General features: G+C 42.1%; 1 protein-coding gene across 1 annotated transcript; it reads right to left on the reverse strand.

Annotated features, from left to right (window-relative positions):
* Positions 1-14,936: 14,936 nt before the first annotated feature.
* Positions 14,937-16,990, reverse strand: LOC139710876 (archaemetzincin-2-like). The gene is made up of 3 exons (XM_071622802.1): positions 16,220-16,990; positions 15,881-15,934; positions 14,937-15,233 (listed from the first exon to the last, which is right to left on the reverse strand). The coding sequence occupies exons 1-3, from the start codon at positions 16,988-16,990 to the stop codon at positions 14,937-14,939; spliced, it is 1,122 nt and encodes a 373-aa protein (XP_071478903.1).
* Positions 16,991-17,197: the final 207 nt, after the last annotated feature.

A 17,197-nucleotide genomic window follows, 5' to 3' on the forward strand; every position in this document is an offset into this window, starting at 1 on the left:
AGAAGTGGAAGAAAAATCGACCATGGTTACAGTCATTAGGCGAGGGAGACAGTTAAGTTATCACCACATTACAATTTTTGCATTTTGGAGTACATGCGTGCTTAGAACAATCTGGTTACACATCGAGGTGTAGGAGAGTAAAAAAAAAAACACAAACCCCAACAACAACAACTGTACTGAAGAAGTCGAAATATATCTATGATTTATATAGAAAATAAGAAAACTCATGTAATCCTTGACTTAGCTCTTGGCAAGCAAGTACCTGCACATGGCAGTCTGTTCAGTAAAACCACAACTCTCCCTCCATCATGAGCTCGATGTTTTCTCTGCCGGACGATTCTAGGTATGATACTATCGTTCAAGAGTATCCCATCTCCCACCCTACCTATGATCAGAAGGCCGCGAAACATTCGGTAACTCACCACATACATTGTAGTTACCTGTGGACCACCTGTGGCAACCAGCCCAAGTCGCTTGGGAGCAGACCGTCTCAACATTGCCAAAGCTGAATTGGAACATATGTTAGAACTTGGTATCATTCGCCCCTTTAGCAGTAATGGTCGTCCCCACTTCACATGGTCCCCAAAAAGACAACGGGAGACTGGCGACCATGTGATGATTATCACTCCCTCAATGCAAAGACAGTACCAGACCAGTATCCCATACCACACTTGCAAGACTTCACAGCGCAACTTCAAAGCAAGTCAGTTTTTACAAAGATCGACTTAGTACATATGCATATCATCAGATACCAGTTCATCCTGACGATAACCCAAAGACCACCATCACAACACCATTTGGGATGTTCGAATTCACATGCATGCCCTTTGGTCTCCGGAATGCAGCCCAGTCATTCTAGCAATTCATGGACGAGGTAACTCGTGGTCTGCCTTTCGTCTTTGCAGACATAGACGATCTACTCATCACCAGTGAGACACCCGAGCAGCACGAACATCACCTCCACGCTCTGTTTGCACAGTTGACCGAATACGGAGTGACCATCAAATGCATATTCGGAGTGAACGAGCTGGACTTCCTCGGACATCATATGGAAAAGCACGGCATCAGTCCATTGCCTGAGACAGTGAAGGTCATCCATGACTTCTTACACTCTACATCCATCAAACAGCTACTTCAATTCCTCGGGCTCAACAACTTCTATCCACGCTTCATCCCGAGTGCAGCCAGAATGCTTAACACCACTCACAGGTGCATTGGCTGACCATCCCAAATGCGGCGACAAGCCGATCACATGGACATTGGAATGCAAGATTTCATTCACACGTGTAGAAGGAAGCCCTTGCTACCATGTTAATACATCCTTCGTCTAGTCTACCAACCGGTCTCATGGTAGTGTAATGTGTATTTAGGACATTTTGATAATGTCTACCGACTTAACCGGGATGACTGCACAGCTCATCTCTTGAACTTTGACGACTACCTGGACGCCCATGACATTGACTCCACCAAAACTGACAATATGACGACCATTCTCAAGACCTTTAAACGGACTTTGACAGGACAAGCCCGACTATGGATCAAAAATTTGACATTCTCAACTTATGACGAGCTCCGGAGGGCCTTCTTGCGACGGGTTAGCCCAGCTAAATCGAAATACGCGAGGGTGACGGACTTCAACAATATGACAATGACAGACGGGGAGAATTTGAAGACATTTCTCCAACGACTATGACAGACGGCGTCACATATAAACTACGGCGAGAAACAAATTAAGGACCGACCGCTTGCAGCGATGACCCCAGACTGTCGCGCTGCCATACTCATGGCGTCCCCAACATCGAATTTGACGTTGGACGAGATTGCCACGAAACACGAAGGCCCAACTTTTTACGGACCTTAAGACGGAACCGACAACAAGTAAAGAGGTTAGTTTTGCGACACAGGACAACCTCAACCTCCTGAGTGACGAACTGATGACGTTGAAACTGAAACAGGACTAGACTGACTCACGCGGACGAAGTCGACATCGACATAGGCTAACAACTCGACCCGACTCTGACCGGAGTGCGAGCCGTAGCGCTAGTCGCAGTCGCAATCAGAAATACACGAGGGGTGACAGCTATGACCGACGTCACTATGGGACTGACTAGAGACGCGGACGAAACTCTAGTAGTAGAGAACGATCTGACCTACGACATAGATCACACTGCTGCGGACGTGATCAACGACAACCTGCATTTAAAAAAAAAGAAATGGAAAGCTGCACCCCATGCAGCCCAACCATTTATTTTGTCATGTTTCACGGCAAAAGACAAGTTGACCAGGTCACGACAGCCTCCTCTGGCGATATTAACATGACTTAAACCTATATAGAGGTTGGACATAGGACAGTATTCAGGGTACTCTATGCAGACCCAATGTGTGGCTCATCGCCTGGCCTTTGGCATAGCACAGGCTGCTGGGGGAGTCCCATACATCGTCAAATTCAAGAAGCTATTGCAGCCAACTCTTTCTTATCTACAACGCCAGCCCTGTAAGAGCAGCAGGACTAAGAGAAATCCAGGTAAGACGTCAGCCACGTACATATACAACTGTATGTATGTCAACTATTAACAAACTTACATTGTATATCCTGGTGTCTAATTAATTTCATTGTAATGTCGGATTGATACATACATTTCAAGAAAATACATTGTATGGCTTACTCTTTGTTTTTCTCTAAACAGCGCGTCTTGAATGAGCCTGCAGTGATAAGTCGAGGAAGAGAAAGAAGTGTGGTGGCTCAGTCATCATGGAGCAATACTTGCAGTCAAGAGATGTCTGCCTACCATCAACGCCAGCATGGAGCACGAAGCTCTGGATCACGGAGACGCACAGGCCAAAGGTCTAGCATTCTTCAAGAAAACATTCAACTTTGCAGCGACGATTGCTATGATGGCTGACATACATTGTATTGCCAGATACGACACTGGATGGTGACATTGCTGATTGCAGCGACGTTCACGAATGACAGCTTCAACACCTCCGTGAGAACGGTGCTTTTTTTTTTATTGTGAAATTTGACTTTTGTAAGGGCAAACCATTTACAAGTGTAAATCTACCAAGTGGCAACACAAATAATGACATGTTTTCTCAAGTGAAGTGCACTACACGTGCTCAAACAAGTTTTGTCCCCAAAGCATCGACATGAGAAATTCATAGAGGCAGGAAGTTTCTTGTCAATAACTTTGTGGCTACATAAAAACAATAAGTAACAAATAAGTAAGAAGACAATCCTCGTGAGAACCATGTTCAATGAGAAAGGGGTTGCTTTGGGGAAAAAAATTGCAAGGGAAGAAGAAAGTCATGCCTATTGCATGAGTGATGTGGACATATTAAGGCGATGTTGTTTGAAATTCAGAAACTTGTTTCGAAAGATAACAAAAGATTGGGGGAGAATGAGGGTTTTGACCTGCTATCCAACTGCACCACCATGTCTACAGTTGCCTGTCATCTCCTTCAACATTCTGGAGGAATTTCCTCACAAAAGACACCATCTGCATTAATCCACCTCAAGGCTTGACACAAAAGACAAAGTTCACGGATCAAAATCTGTTTGTAACTTTCATGTCCATTCTTATTTTACAACAGAAACAGGATATTGACTTCACCTGACATCTCCCCAGGTGACGGCCACCATCTCAAATCTTGAAACGAGATACCGTAGGGGTGGCCATGGTCCCAACATGTCCGATCTCCATGCCTGGATGGCGACATTGCCGATTGCAGCAATGTTCACGGATGACCGCTTCAACACCTTCGTGAGAATGTTTCTTTTTTATTGTGAAATTTCTCTTTCGTAAGGACAAACCTTTTACAAGTGTAAATCTACAAAGTGGCAATACACATAATGACATGTTTTCTCATGCGAAGTGCACTACACACTCAAAGAGTTCTGTCCCCATAGCATCGACTCAAATTCATGTGGGCAGGTAGTTTCTTGTTGATCATTTTCTGGCTACAAAAAGAAACAACAACAATGAATCAAAGTAACGAAAAAGTAATAAGACAATCCTGGCGAGAACCCTGTTCAATAAGAAAGAGGTTGCTTCGGGAAGAAAATTTGTAATGGAACAAGAATGCCATGCCTATTGCATGAGTGATGTGGACATATTGAGGCGATGTTGTTTGAAATTCAGAAACTTGTTTCGAGAGATAACGATTGCCTACTGGGAGGATGAGGGGGAGGTGACGTGCTATCCAACTGCATCACCTACACAGCTGCCTGTCATCTCCTCAAATTCTGGAGGAATTTCCTCACAAGAGACACCATCCGCATCATTCCACCTCAAGGCTTGACACCTAAAGACAAAGTTCAAGGATCAGAATCTGTACCATGACCATTTTTATTTTACAACAGAAACAGGATATTGACTTCACCTCAACATCTCCCCAGGTGACGGCCACCATCTCAAATCTTGAAACGAGATGTAGGGGTGTCCATGGTCCCAACATGTCCGATCTCCATGCCTGGATGGCAACATTGCCGATTGCAGCAATGTTCACGGATGATCGCTTCAACACCTTTGTGAGAATGTTGCTTTTTTATTGTGAAATTTCACAAACCTTTTACAAATGTAAATATACCAAGTGGCAACACACTCAAAGAGTTCTGTCCCCATAGCATCAACACGAGATATTCATATGGGGAGATATTCATATGGGGAGGTAGTTTCTTGTTGATCATTTTGTGGCTTCGAAAAAACAATGAATCAAAGTAATGAATAAGTAATAAGACAATCCTGGTGAGAACCCTCTTCAATGAGAAAGAGGTTGCTTGGGAAAGAAAATTTGTAATGGAAGAAGAATGATGCTTATTGCATGAGTGATGTGGACATATTTAGGAGATGTTGTTTGAAATTCAGAAACTTGTTTTGAGAGATAATAAAAGCCTACTGGGAGGATGAGGGAATTGACATGCTATCGAACTGCATCACCAGCACAGCTGCCTGTCATCTCCTAAAATTCTGGAGGAATTTCCTCACAAAAGAAACTATCAGGTCACCATTCTACCTTGAAACTTGACACCCAAAGACATTCAGTCTACTCTAAACAAGGCTTGGGGTGGTTGGCACATGTCACCAAATAGAATTATAGTGTCTTCATTAACTATGCTGGCAATGAAGGCATTCCAAGTGAAAGTGGGCAGATACTTTATGGATGGCTATTGCTGGGAAAACAAACTCTTGTATGAGTTCAATTCGTATCACTGGCATGGATGCCTCAAATGCTATGCCAACAAGACAGATGGTGGTAGGCCAGGCATCAAGAAGACAATGGGGAGCAGTAGTTGGATACGCTAAAACACAAAAAAAGTATGTTAAAAACATACTATTAGAAGAACTGGAAGTAAATGGGTTAGTGCAAATGGGCAAATATTGAAGAGTCCATTCCTGAACAAATCAAACACAGCTTCTCCAACCCCATTCCACTGAATCCTCAAGATGCCTTCTATGTTAATCACACCAGTACCAGCTGTCTGATATGCATCAGAATGTACATCCCATGAGAAATGAGGATGGGCAAGATGTCAGTCAGAATGCTAGATGGTTCTGATTGGAGGAGAGGGGATGGGGTGTGTGTGACTTTTATAGTGGGAGGAGTTCAACCTCATATTTCATTGTAATACTTAGTGCAAATGACCAGTGCTTGCACCAGCGTTACTACCAACTTGGCATGTGATGGCCACATCATCTTTCGAATATGAGCCTCCTACTACTGTATGTCGTCAGCACCATTGAATACACCTTGTGTATGGAGAATTCCTAACGATGACTTTGGATCCTTCCAGGTAGGCACATATGTATGAACTCTGCACCTCCATGTGTTGCTGAGAACCCATCACTGCCTGCAGTACACTGCCTTGCCAGGGAACATCTTGGCATTTTGGCATATTGTGGTACTGAGTACATGTACAATGAATCTCTTACAGCTGTATATTATTAATTTTTTTTTTTGCCACAATACTGCATTCTTTTACTTTTTAAAAAGCATGAAGCAAAGAAACTAAGATAACAGGCAAATATGATGCAATCGTAGACTCTTTTGGGGAGTTGAAACAATTTCCTTTTTATATGACTAAGCCAAGGATCAAAAGAAGTTGTCCCTAAATGGACAAACTTCCATCAAACATGTCCTTCAAAAAAAAAAGACTCATTAGAATAAGAATTAGAAGAGATAAACAAAGGCTTTGGAGCTACACAAGCAACACCACTTGACAGTCATAAAAAAAAAATAAATCTATAAGAAGAAGTTTGCAAATGAACACTTGTTTGAACTAGAATTTTCTTTCCAAAAATGCCACAAGTCACTGCCAAGACTCACAATGTCATAAAAGAAGAGATGCACTTTGAGTGTAGATACCATTGAAGCTGTAGTTAAAAGGAATTCTTCACAAGGGTAGACATTTCTCGAGAGAAATTGTACGCCAAGCTACCAAGCATGCAGCAAAGCAAGTGATGAAATGCTCACTGAAGACTGCATTTTATACATGTATATTTCTTTGTAGAATCTTTCTTTGTACTGTTGTGCAGGATGTAACTTCCATAGAGGCAGGGTGTCATTATTGAAATTTGTACAGACTAAATTGAAGAATACATGCATTGATCTCTACAGAAATGAGTGTTAAGTTCAATAACTTAATTTCGTGTTCGTCTTATTACTTTCCATTTGCATTCCTTCCTTTCCTTTTCTTTCTTACTTTCTATTGCAGTACGAGGACTTCACAAGGTTGGAGAGCTACAGCACCACTCCAGCTACCCCCCGAGCAACGCCATCTGTCTCCCCAGCATCGCCTTCGCCGATATCATTTGCAGGCAGCGGACCGCCTAGGACGCCTATAGTCAGCAAGCGCGGTGCCACCGCAGCAGGAATTGACCAACCAGAGGGGGTAACAGAGGACCTCCTCGCCCAACTACGGTCTGTGGCTCACAACGCGCGTGTGGTGGTGAGGAGACTGGCGGCGGCGCTCTTCACAGATAAAGAGCGCTAGGACAATGTATGTGTGAGCGGCCTCAAGGGGAGGCAGTTCGACCCTGCGCATGTCCTGGTGCTACAGGAGGCCTTCTTCAGAGTATGTCCTGCTCCGAGGTGCCAGCGGAACATGGTGTGGCGCGCAGCGGTGGAGGCCAGCGATGGGCGATCGCAGTACCTGCGGATGAAGAGGAGGAAAGAGCAGAGAGCAGGACAACAGTACGTTAAGAAGAGCGAACGGGGCGGTGAAAGCTTGGATGGACGTCACAATCGCATGCGCAGGAATGGGAGAGATAATGATCGCACTGATTGTTTGACTTGGTTTTTGTACATGTGTAAATAGTTCACCATATTATTAAACCAGTAAGTTTAAATGAATCATGGAACCTGTGTAAGTTAGTTTGTTTTGCTTTGGTTCAATGACTCCACCAGGTCTGTGAATGAGAGTATGTCAGTGAGGTTGTATTTTATTTCTCTTTGTTGTGTGTTTCTATGTGTGTGTGGGTGTGTGTGTGTGTGTGTGTTTGTTTGTGGATATGCTTACATAGGCCTATAGGCCCCCTATATCTATGAAAGACCAAGGTTGACAATTTGTACCCTTCATCATTGTACACACATGATATTCACATTTTTACATGTAGTTCTCACAAGAGTCTGGAAAAATGTGAATTTGAATCAGGTTCAAAACCTTTCAATTTGGGTAAGGATCATTTCTGTGATGGTTAAAAATTACAGAAAAACGACAATCCATTGCCATACAGTTGTATGTGAATACTACAGACAGACCAAAAAAGGGGACAATAGGACGCTGCCCAGTTAGGGGAGTCAATTTAACACTGGATCAGTGGTGGAATTAGGCCAGATCTCTTACGGCTATCAGCGATGTTGTCCATACTAAAGATGTAGCCAAGGAAAATGCTCCCCCTTACAGGTGATTCAAGAACATATAAAGTGTACATTGTAGTTTACAAGAACTACAGAGAACTAAGTCCCATAATACACACATAAAAACACCCACAAAAGTTTGACTATTTAACACTCAGACTGTCCCAGCCTGCTTTTGAAAATATACCATTTCTAGTCTGCCATCTTGTAACTGGAACAAGAGTTGGATGAAAAGTATCCCACCCTGGATGCCTTAGCAACTAAAACCAGCACCTGGGACCATCATCGTCGGATGGACCGTCAGCTGAACTGGACCCTGTGAGGATGACCCATTATGACAAGGATGATTTGGAGCAGCAACAGCAGCTGCAGCAGCAGCCAGTCATAAATGAGGCTGGGAAGATGGAGGAGGGAAAGCTGCCTGTCATCACTATCAGGGATGGATAGTTGGACAAACCTGGGCTGAAGGAGGAGGAAGACATCAGTACCTCACTCCCAGCTGCTCATATCGTGATGGCACTGAGGGCGTCATCATCCAACATGCACAATCGTGCTGTCCACACACTGCACAGGGTGCACTATGGACTACTAGTATGGAGGCCAGATGGACCATCCAGACTGCTTGCTGTTGTCGTGGGAGAAGAAAGTGAACAGATCTCATTTCAGAAAGCAGTGGGCAAGATGAAGGAAGAAGATACTTCAGCTTCTTCGATGCTGTCTACAAGTTTAATGAAATGCTTGATGGTGAGCAGGACTTGGCTATGGGGGAGGCAGAGTCCTTCCACTTTCAATTGAAAGAAGACAAGGAGCTAAAACACCCAAGGCAAAAACTTTTGGGATGATAACGACAGACAATTTTACACCCCCCTGAGGTGGATGGAAAAAAAAATCTGTCTAAAAATTGGTCAGCATCAGGCGCATCAGACCATTATGAATACTGGTGAGTGTTTATTTCAATAAAGTGGAGCAAATCCCAATTCAAGGTCATTCAAGAACAGACAAGAACTACAGAGAACTAAATTCCATAATACACACACTTGTTAAAAAGAAAACGAAAATCTTGACTATTTGACACTATTTGACATAAATATCCCTGCTGTATTCATACCATCACTAGTCTGCCATCTCACATCTTGTATGAGAGTTGGATGAAAAGTACCCCACCCTGGATGCTTTACCACCTAAAGCCAACACTTGGGAACCCATAGTCTGATGGACCAATGGCTGAGCTACATTGAACTAGACCCTGTGAGGATGACCTCCAATTACGACAAAGATGACGTGAAGCAGCAACAGCAGCTGCAGCAGCCAGTCATAAATGAGGCTGGGAAGATGGAGGAGGGAAAGCTGCCTGTCATCACTATCAATTGTGGAAAGTTGGACAAACCTGTGCTGAAGGAGGAGGAAGACATCAGTGCCTCACTCCCAGCTGCTCATATCGTGATGTCAATGAGGGCATTGCCATCCAATATGCACAATCTTGCTGTCCACACACTGCACAGAGTGCACTATGGACTACTAGTATGGAGGCCAGATGGACCATCCAGAATGCTTGCTGTTGCTGTGGAAGGAGAGAGTGAACAGATTAGGAAAGCAGTAGACAAGATGAAGGAACAAGATTGCATCTTCTTTGATGCTGTCTACAAGTTTCATGTTGAGAGAAAGAATGAAATGAAAAACTATGAGTAGTGCCTCGAGTGGGAATCGAACCGAGCTCATTCTGGTCTGCAGTGTAGTGCTATATAATCGATGTACCTGCGAAGAAGAGTTGCCAGCGAGGGTTCTCCTAATAGTTTGATAACTATATATTTTTGTCGTAGGTGGCGCTATTACAATGCAGAGTACATAGCCAGCATACCGTTCACTGTACATTTAGTAGTCTAAACGTACACGTGTACTGTGCGCACATGCTCAGTCAAATTTCAGTCTGGTTCAAGATGTCTGACAAGACAGCTGCATCTACATCGCGGAGAAGAGGAAAAAAAAAATTGATTTATTTTTTACAGACTATCACAAAAAAAAACCAGTGAAGAGTCAACTGTTAATTTCTGTCAAGAACTAGGCCTCATTGCAAGGAAAATTTCGTGTCCGTGAAAAACGAAGTTAGATAAAATCTACACTGTGAAGCGCGCTGGCAGGGACCGAGCAGAGCGCATATTTCAATGCAACAGGAAAAAGGGTAAGGACAAATCGCGAAATCAAATATCAATCAGAAAGGCAACTTGGTTTAGTAGAAGCAACATTTCATTGCGGAAGAGTTTACTTATAGTTTATTGTTTTCTGCAAAAATTACAATACAAACAGACTGTTCACAAGACAAGCATTTCATCTGCTGACAGTGAGTCTGACTATGGCAATGTGCTGACAACTAGTCGAGAAACCATTGCTGACTTTTTTAGTTATTGTTGAGAAACTTGCCAGTGGTCAGTAGAGAATAAATTGCACAGCAATCAACTAATAGAAGGACCCGGCTTAACTGTTGAAATCGACAAGTCAAAGTTTGGGAAAACCGTAGTATGGACGTGAACGTTTTGTAGAAGGCCAGTGGGTGTTCGATGGTATTTGCCGGGAGACTCGCAAGATATTCCTAGTTGCCCTTCCCGATAATAAGTGCGACTGGGATACCTTGGAACCCATTATTCTTCAACATATTAAACCAGGGTCTACTTAGTAATCATTAGCAATTGCTGGAAGTCTTACGATAACTTGGGCACACTTGGATTTGAACATTTAACAGTCTGCCACACTTACACAATTTTGTAGATCCTACATTTGTACCACTGGAGCCCACAAAAACAATATTGAGAACTTGTGGTGGCAGGTGAAAAGACAACTACCTGAGACACATACCCGCCAAAGCAACTTGACAAGCCATCTCTGTGAGTACATGTGGAGACATGCACATATTCAAGAGGACCTATTTCAAGTTTTCTTCAAAGATGCAGCTGAACTGTACAATCCTGCAAAATAGGTAACTCTAAACCCTATACCCTTAAAACCCTTACCCTATACCCTTATCCTTACCCTTACCCTAATCACAGGAGTCCGCGTACCCTAATCACAGGAGTCACGCCAACCCTAATCACAGATATCCCTAATCACACGAGTCGCGCCAACCCGAATCACAGGAGTAGCGCATTATTTGCATAGAAAACAGAAAACTTTGCCCGGCCATAAGGAGGTAATGTGTGTAATACACAAATGATTCACATTTTTAAAACTTTCTCATCACTATTACAGTTTTACATGGTATAATATCAAATTTCTATTGTTTATTTTTTTTTTTCAATTTTAAGGGGGGGGGGGGGGGGGGGGCGGTTACAAAAAGAACTCTTACCAGAGGAGGGGAATGACATTAGTGCCTCACTCTCAGCTGCAGCAGCAGCCAGTCATAAATGAGGCTGGGAAGATGGAGGAGGGAAAGCTGCCTGTTATCACTATCAAGGACGGATAGTTGGACAAACCTGTGCTGAAGGAGGAGGAAGACATCAGTACCTCACTCCCAGCTGCTCATATCCTGATGCCACTGAGGGCGTCGTCATCCAACATGCACAATCGTGCTGTCCACACACTGCACAGGGTGCATTATGGACTACTAATATGGAGGCCAGATGGACCATCCAGACTGCTTGCTGTTGTCGTGGGAGAAGAAAGTGAACAGATCTTATTTCAGAAAGCAGTGGGCAAGATGAAGGAAGAAGATACTTCAGCTTCTTCGATGCTGTCTACAAGTTTAATGAAATGTTTGATGGTGAGCAGACTTGGCTATGGGGGAGGCAGTTGAGTCCTTCCACTTTAACATGAAAGAGGACAAAGTACTAAAACACCTGAAGCAAAAACTTTAACGATGATCGACAATTTACCCCCATCCCTCATCCCCACAGTACACGAGATTTTCTCGTCTCCTTCGATGCTGTCTTCATGGTCAAGGAAATGTTTGATGGTGAGCAGACTTGGCTATGGGGGAGGCAGTTGAGTCCTTCCACTTTAACATGAAAGAGGACAAAGTGCTAAAACACCTGAAGCAAAAACTTTTTGAACGATGCTTGACAATATACCCCACCCCTCATCCCCACAGTGCGTTAGGCGATTTTCTTTTCTTCTTCGATACTGTCTACTAGGTCAAGGAAATGTTTGATGGTGAGCAGGACTTAACTATGGGAGAGGCAGTTGAGTCCTTCCACTTTCACATAAAAGAGGACAAGGTGTTAAAACATCATAAGCCAAAACTTTGGGAATGATAATGACAGACAATTATACCCTATCCCCCCCCCCCCTTTCACAGTGAATACTTTATTAGTACATTATGTATTCATACCAAATTTTGAATAAAAATTGTTATTTCTTTTCTTTTTTGAAATGCTAAACTATTGAATGAAATAATGAGTGAAATATTAAAGGAATTTGTTGTCTGGAAATATGGTATTATTTTCTTTTCTTTCTGCTTTTTCGTGTTGCAGAAACTTTGATCGATATATGGATTGTTTATTGATCACGACACCACTCAAGAGTACAAGTACCTTTTGACAAATACAGACCCTTATCCAAATTTATCCAAAAAAAAGGCAATACACATAAAATGTACATCTCGATGAATCTATAATGGGACCAAAAGTACTGGTCAACAGAATTTGCAGTAATTTCTGAAGAAAAAGGGGATAAACCTTTTTACATGATCCACAATACCATCAAAACATCAGTGACTGAACTGTATAACCTTAATATTTTATACAATCACTCCTTCTGACTATTATGATCCAAACCAAACCCAAACCCATGACAAAAGACAATAAAGAAGACATTTTGAAAAACCTTGTACATTGGAAGAGAGTCTTGAGAAGATGACTGAAAAAAAAATGGCATAAAGTGGGAGATTGTGTTTCCATTAGTAAAGCCAAACGAGCATTTGATGAGGGGTGTCGTCCAAATTGGACTAGAGAAGTATTTAGCATCATCAGAAAAAAAAAAGGGAGACGCATTTTGTCATGTGCATCCAGGGGTATCATTGATATTTTTGTTGGTGTCCTCCTTTGTTCGACAGTACTCCTCAACAAAGAAAATGATAGAGACTTTCCAATCCAAACATCCCAAGGATTCATTCATTACCTCTTCCATTGTTTACCAAAAGGAACCACTCATTAACTTAGTGTGTTGGTATCCTCCTTTGTTCCACTCTTCCAGAAACACAACTGATAGAGACTCCCAAATAAAAACATCCTGAAGATGCACTAATTTCCTCTTCCACTGTCTACAGGGAGGAACCATTCATTAACTCATTAATTCATTCTCACTTGCTATACAGGCTATTCAAGTAAAGGTGCCAAAAGTAATGTACCAGAGAGTCTCTAGAGGGGAAGAGAATCCTGCATCATATTGAAAGGAGGAAAGAGGATGAAGTTCATCTGTTTTGTGCAACCTCCTCTCTGAGATGTGTCAGGCTTGTATTGTGAAAGACCACAGAAAATGAGCACAAGGGAAGTGTAGCAGTGATGCAGCCATCACAGTATGGTATCGCAGAAAATTATACTATACTATAGTATAATTTTCTGCATTAACAACTGCTGAAAGTCAGTGAAAACCGAAAGAGCAGCCATTAAAGCTAATTGAAGGCCTAACATGACTACGGTACTCCAATCAATAGATCTAGAGATGATTTCATTTCCCTTACATAGCAAATATCCAGTAGATCTTAAGTAACAGGCACAAGGTAGAAATGCACTGGATGTACTGTACAACATCTATCTAACGATGAGTTACACTGTTAATTTAGTGTCCAAGGAATGTTACACAGTGGGTTGTCAGTCTGTCACTCTTTGTTGGTTTCCAAGATAAGACCAACTACTGTACATTGTATATTAGCTTTTATTTTTGCGTACAGATATTTTTGCGAATTCGAAGGTGACAGACATTTTTGCGAGATGTTGATTTCATGAACTGACACCAACACTATCCCGCATGTATTGTTACTTTAGTGTATGGCAACATTTTTGCATGTTGTTAAATTTGCGATCCAACTGTGATTCACGAAATTCACGATAAATTAATCCCTCGCGAAAATAACCACTTATATACACTGTAGTATAGTAAATGTATCAGTGATCACACCGAACTGTGTTGAACAAGTGTCAGTACAGGTAGTAAGTCTCATTGTGTCTCATTTGCTCTCTAGAGGGAGCTTTGCACAAAGGACAGACTTACAGGAAACCTTGCAGACACAGTACCTTGACACTTTTTCGCTGCCACTACTTTGGTTAACAAGAAGAATTAAAACAACGATAATAAGGAGGGTACCATCAGGATGGTAATGAAAATAATATAAAAGAATAAAAAGTAAACAAAATTCATGGCCAATATCAATGATTTTAATATGTAATTTTCATTAGGAAAAAAAAATGAAAAGGGAAAAAAATTGTATCTTAAAGACCACCACATTCTTGATCTGTTCTTTGGACTGAAGAATGTTAAAAGCAATTGTGGCCACATCACAAAAAGTGTTAACCGTAGAGTCAAGACCATATGAATTGATCAGTAACTCTGGAACTTGATATTAGAATACTGCCATTCAGTTACAACTTGTATTGATCAGCAAATCTTTAACAGTAATGTCTGCTTGTCTTTGCACAGACTGCAAACATGACTTACAAATGATTGTATTGTAACTACAGTTGTACCTTTGATAATTCCTCGCTTCGTATCATCACAACCCTCACAGGTACACTGTAAGATGCGAAAAGTCCATCACACTTTCAAACACGTCACATGCATTATCTTGCAATATATTATGTTTCAGCATGTACTTGTATAACACACTGTATTTCACTTTGGACTTGTAAAAAAAATAAATAGAAATAAAAATTGTGAGCAGGTACGTGAATCTTTGCAATTCAGAATTAAAGTGATAGTATGAGCAATTGCTAAAATTCATTATCACAAGAAAAAAGTTAGGTATCTCCCACTTTGACAATAATAACACATACCACATTTGCATTTGTGGAGACAATATTTGTACAAGGTACTATTTTTGCAAATTTTTTGAAAACAAACACAGGGTATGAAAATATGCCATGTATACACACATGTCATAATTTGCCACCATCCTCCGACAGGAAATCAAGCACCCCTGCATACCACCTCACCATCTCGGCCAACCTCTCGTGGGGATACGACCTCTCCACCCTTCTGCACAAGTCCAGCAGGGCACGGTACCTGGAGCGGAGGTCAAAGTTCAGGAATTTCTGGACCTTCCTCAGACAGATGGGGCATAGAGACAGGGGCTGAGTGAGCGCCTCCTCCGCTGACTTGCTCTCGTTCATGGCACAGGAGAAGAAAACACAGTGGGACAAACCAAAGAGGTGGCACAGTTCGTGACTGGAAACCTGCATTTAAAAACAAACAACAAACGAGCAAACTATAAAAAAAAACAAGGTTATCAGTGTATGACCCTAAGAGCGAGCAACATTTAGTGTGTACAAGTACATGTACATTTGTGTACTACAATATATGTAGTTTTAATCTCTTGTCTCATAGTGGATCAAAATAAATGTCGTATACAATAAAGGGCTACCACCCTGGGCTTACTGATGAAAAACACTTGCTGCAAGATGAAAATCCTGTGGTAATTTGGTCGTAGAAATAATTACCTTTTTGTCAGATAAATGTACTAGTCCATCTGATTTTCACTGTGCGAGTCTGATAACAGGGACTTTCATTTAATTAATTTTTTTTTTTAAAATCTTGCCCATTAAAGAATCAGTCGTAAATTTAGCAATTGTAATCCACTGTAATTTGATAAACTTCTGATTCTGCAACGTTAAACACAAGCTCACTTTTACACTTTTACTATGAAGAGAGGGAACAAAGAAAACAAACTCTTAACACTACCTAAACAAAACATAAACAATGGATACTAAATAACATGAAATAAAAAGATTTTAAGAGCATTAAACTACAATGTACAGGAATGTGGCTCCCGAGACTCTTCAGCTGTATATTGTAGTGTAAACAACATTATTGTACAATGTACCCTCATCAACTTCCACAGGAGATTTCCCGTTATCTCCAGTCTGTCGACAGCAGTCTCTGATCTCTCACCAGTCTCACTTCTTTTAAACTTCATACTGGAGTCTTCTTTTTTAAGATGTCCCTCATCTACTTCTTGTATTACAGTCCCTTTGTGAGTTGTCTTGTCACAGTAGTCATTGGCCACTCTCACAGTTGCACACCCACAGTTGCCAATCTCTTTCTGCGCACTCTCAGTCACTGTATCCTTTCCTGTCAAAAGATATGCATCATCATGTCCAGAAACAATATTACTTTTTACAGATTCATGGGCATTTGAATCTGATTTTGTCATACAGGGTACTCTATCATCATTTTTCCGTCTGCCATCAATGCTGTCTTGTTTGAACGTCCTTGGTTCGAAACGACCAAAACTGAAGATGGCACAGCGGTGACTGTACAGTGCTTCCCCAAGTGCAAAGTTCAAGTCCTCGGATGGATAGAGGTCAGTCCAGGTCAAGCCAAGGATGTACTCCTTGCGGTCAATCCTCATCTCTTGGTGCAGTCTGGTGTAGATGTCCGTCACCAGAAGCTGCTTCTTCTTTGTCACTTTGTGGAACCTGCTGACAGGATTAATTTTGCTAATGTCAAAGCACTGTTCTAGTGTGACCTCTAACCCTGGAAAGAATGCCTCCAAGAAGGTCACTAAAAAATGTGCCAAAGAATCAACCCCCTCCATGCAGAAGTTGCCGACATCGAACTCCTCAAGAGGTACGAAGTGAAGAATTTTCGGATTTGTTGTAAGTCGCGATTTGGTGAATGGTGAAGCATCGAGTTGAACCATAGCTTTCCACATGCGATAGGTCTGTCGCCCTTTCATCGGAACTGGGGGATCACTGGCGGGCTTGAAGAGCAGTTTTCCGTCGGACGGACTTTCAGTGGAAGTAGTGCCAGTGGTAGAAACATCGCGACGTAGATAGCTGAATCTTTGGACCATTCGTGATGGCATCACGTCACACGTAATGCTGAGTTCAAACAGGGTCCTTTGGTTCCGCTCTAATTTGCTCAGATCACCAACTAATCTGTTCACTTTTTGCTGGAAAACTCTCTCTCGGTTGCCAAGACATCCAGCCATTTTATTTAGCATCAGGTAGGCCTACCCTGAACCCTGAACTTGCAGCATCTATCTCCCGGCATTGCCCCAAGAAAGATTCAAGGCCAAGGAGGGGATGACACACGTTGAACACTGCCGTCACTGCTCTGAATTCTGGTCTCGTAGTATCGAACACACGCACGCTACGAACGCTCACCTCCCTGATGCATGCGATGTAGTACAATGACA

This window comes from Diadema antillarum, unplaced genomic scaffold (genome assembly GCF_040938485.1).
Source record: "Diadema antillarum isolate AM-2024a unplaced genomic scaffold, OU_Dant_1.0 scf00000039, whole genome shotgun sequence".
In the NCBI taxonomy this organism is placed as follows: Eukaryota; Metazoa; Echinodermata; class Echinoidea; order Diadematoida; family Diadematidae; genus Diadema; species Diadema antillarum.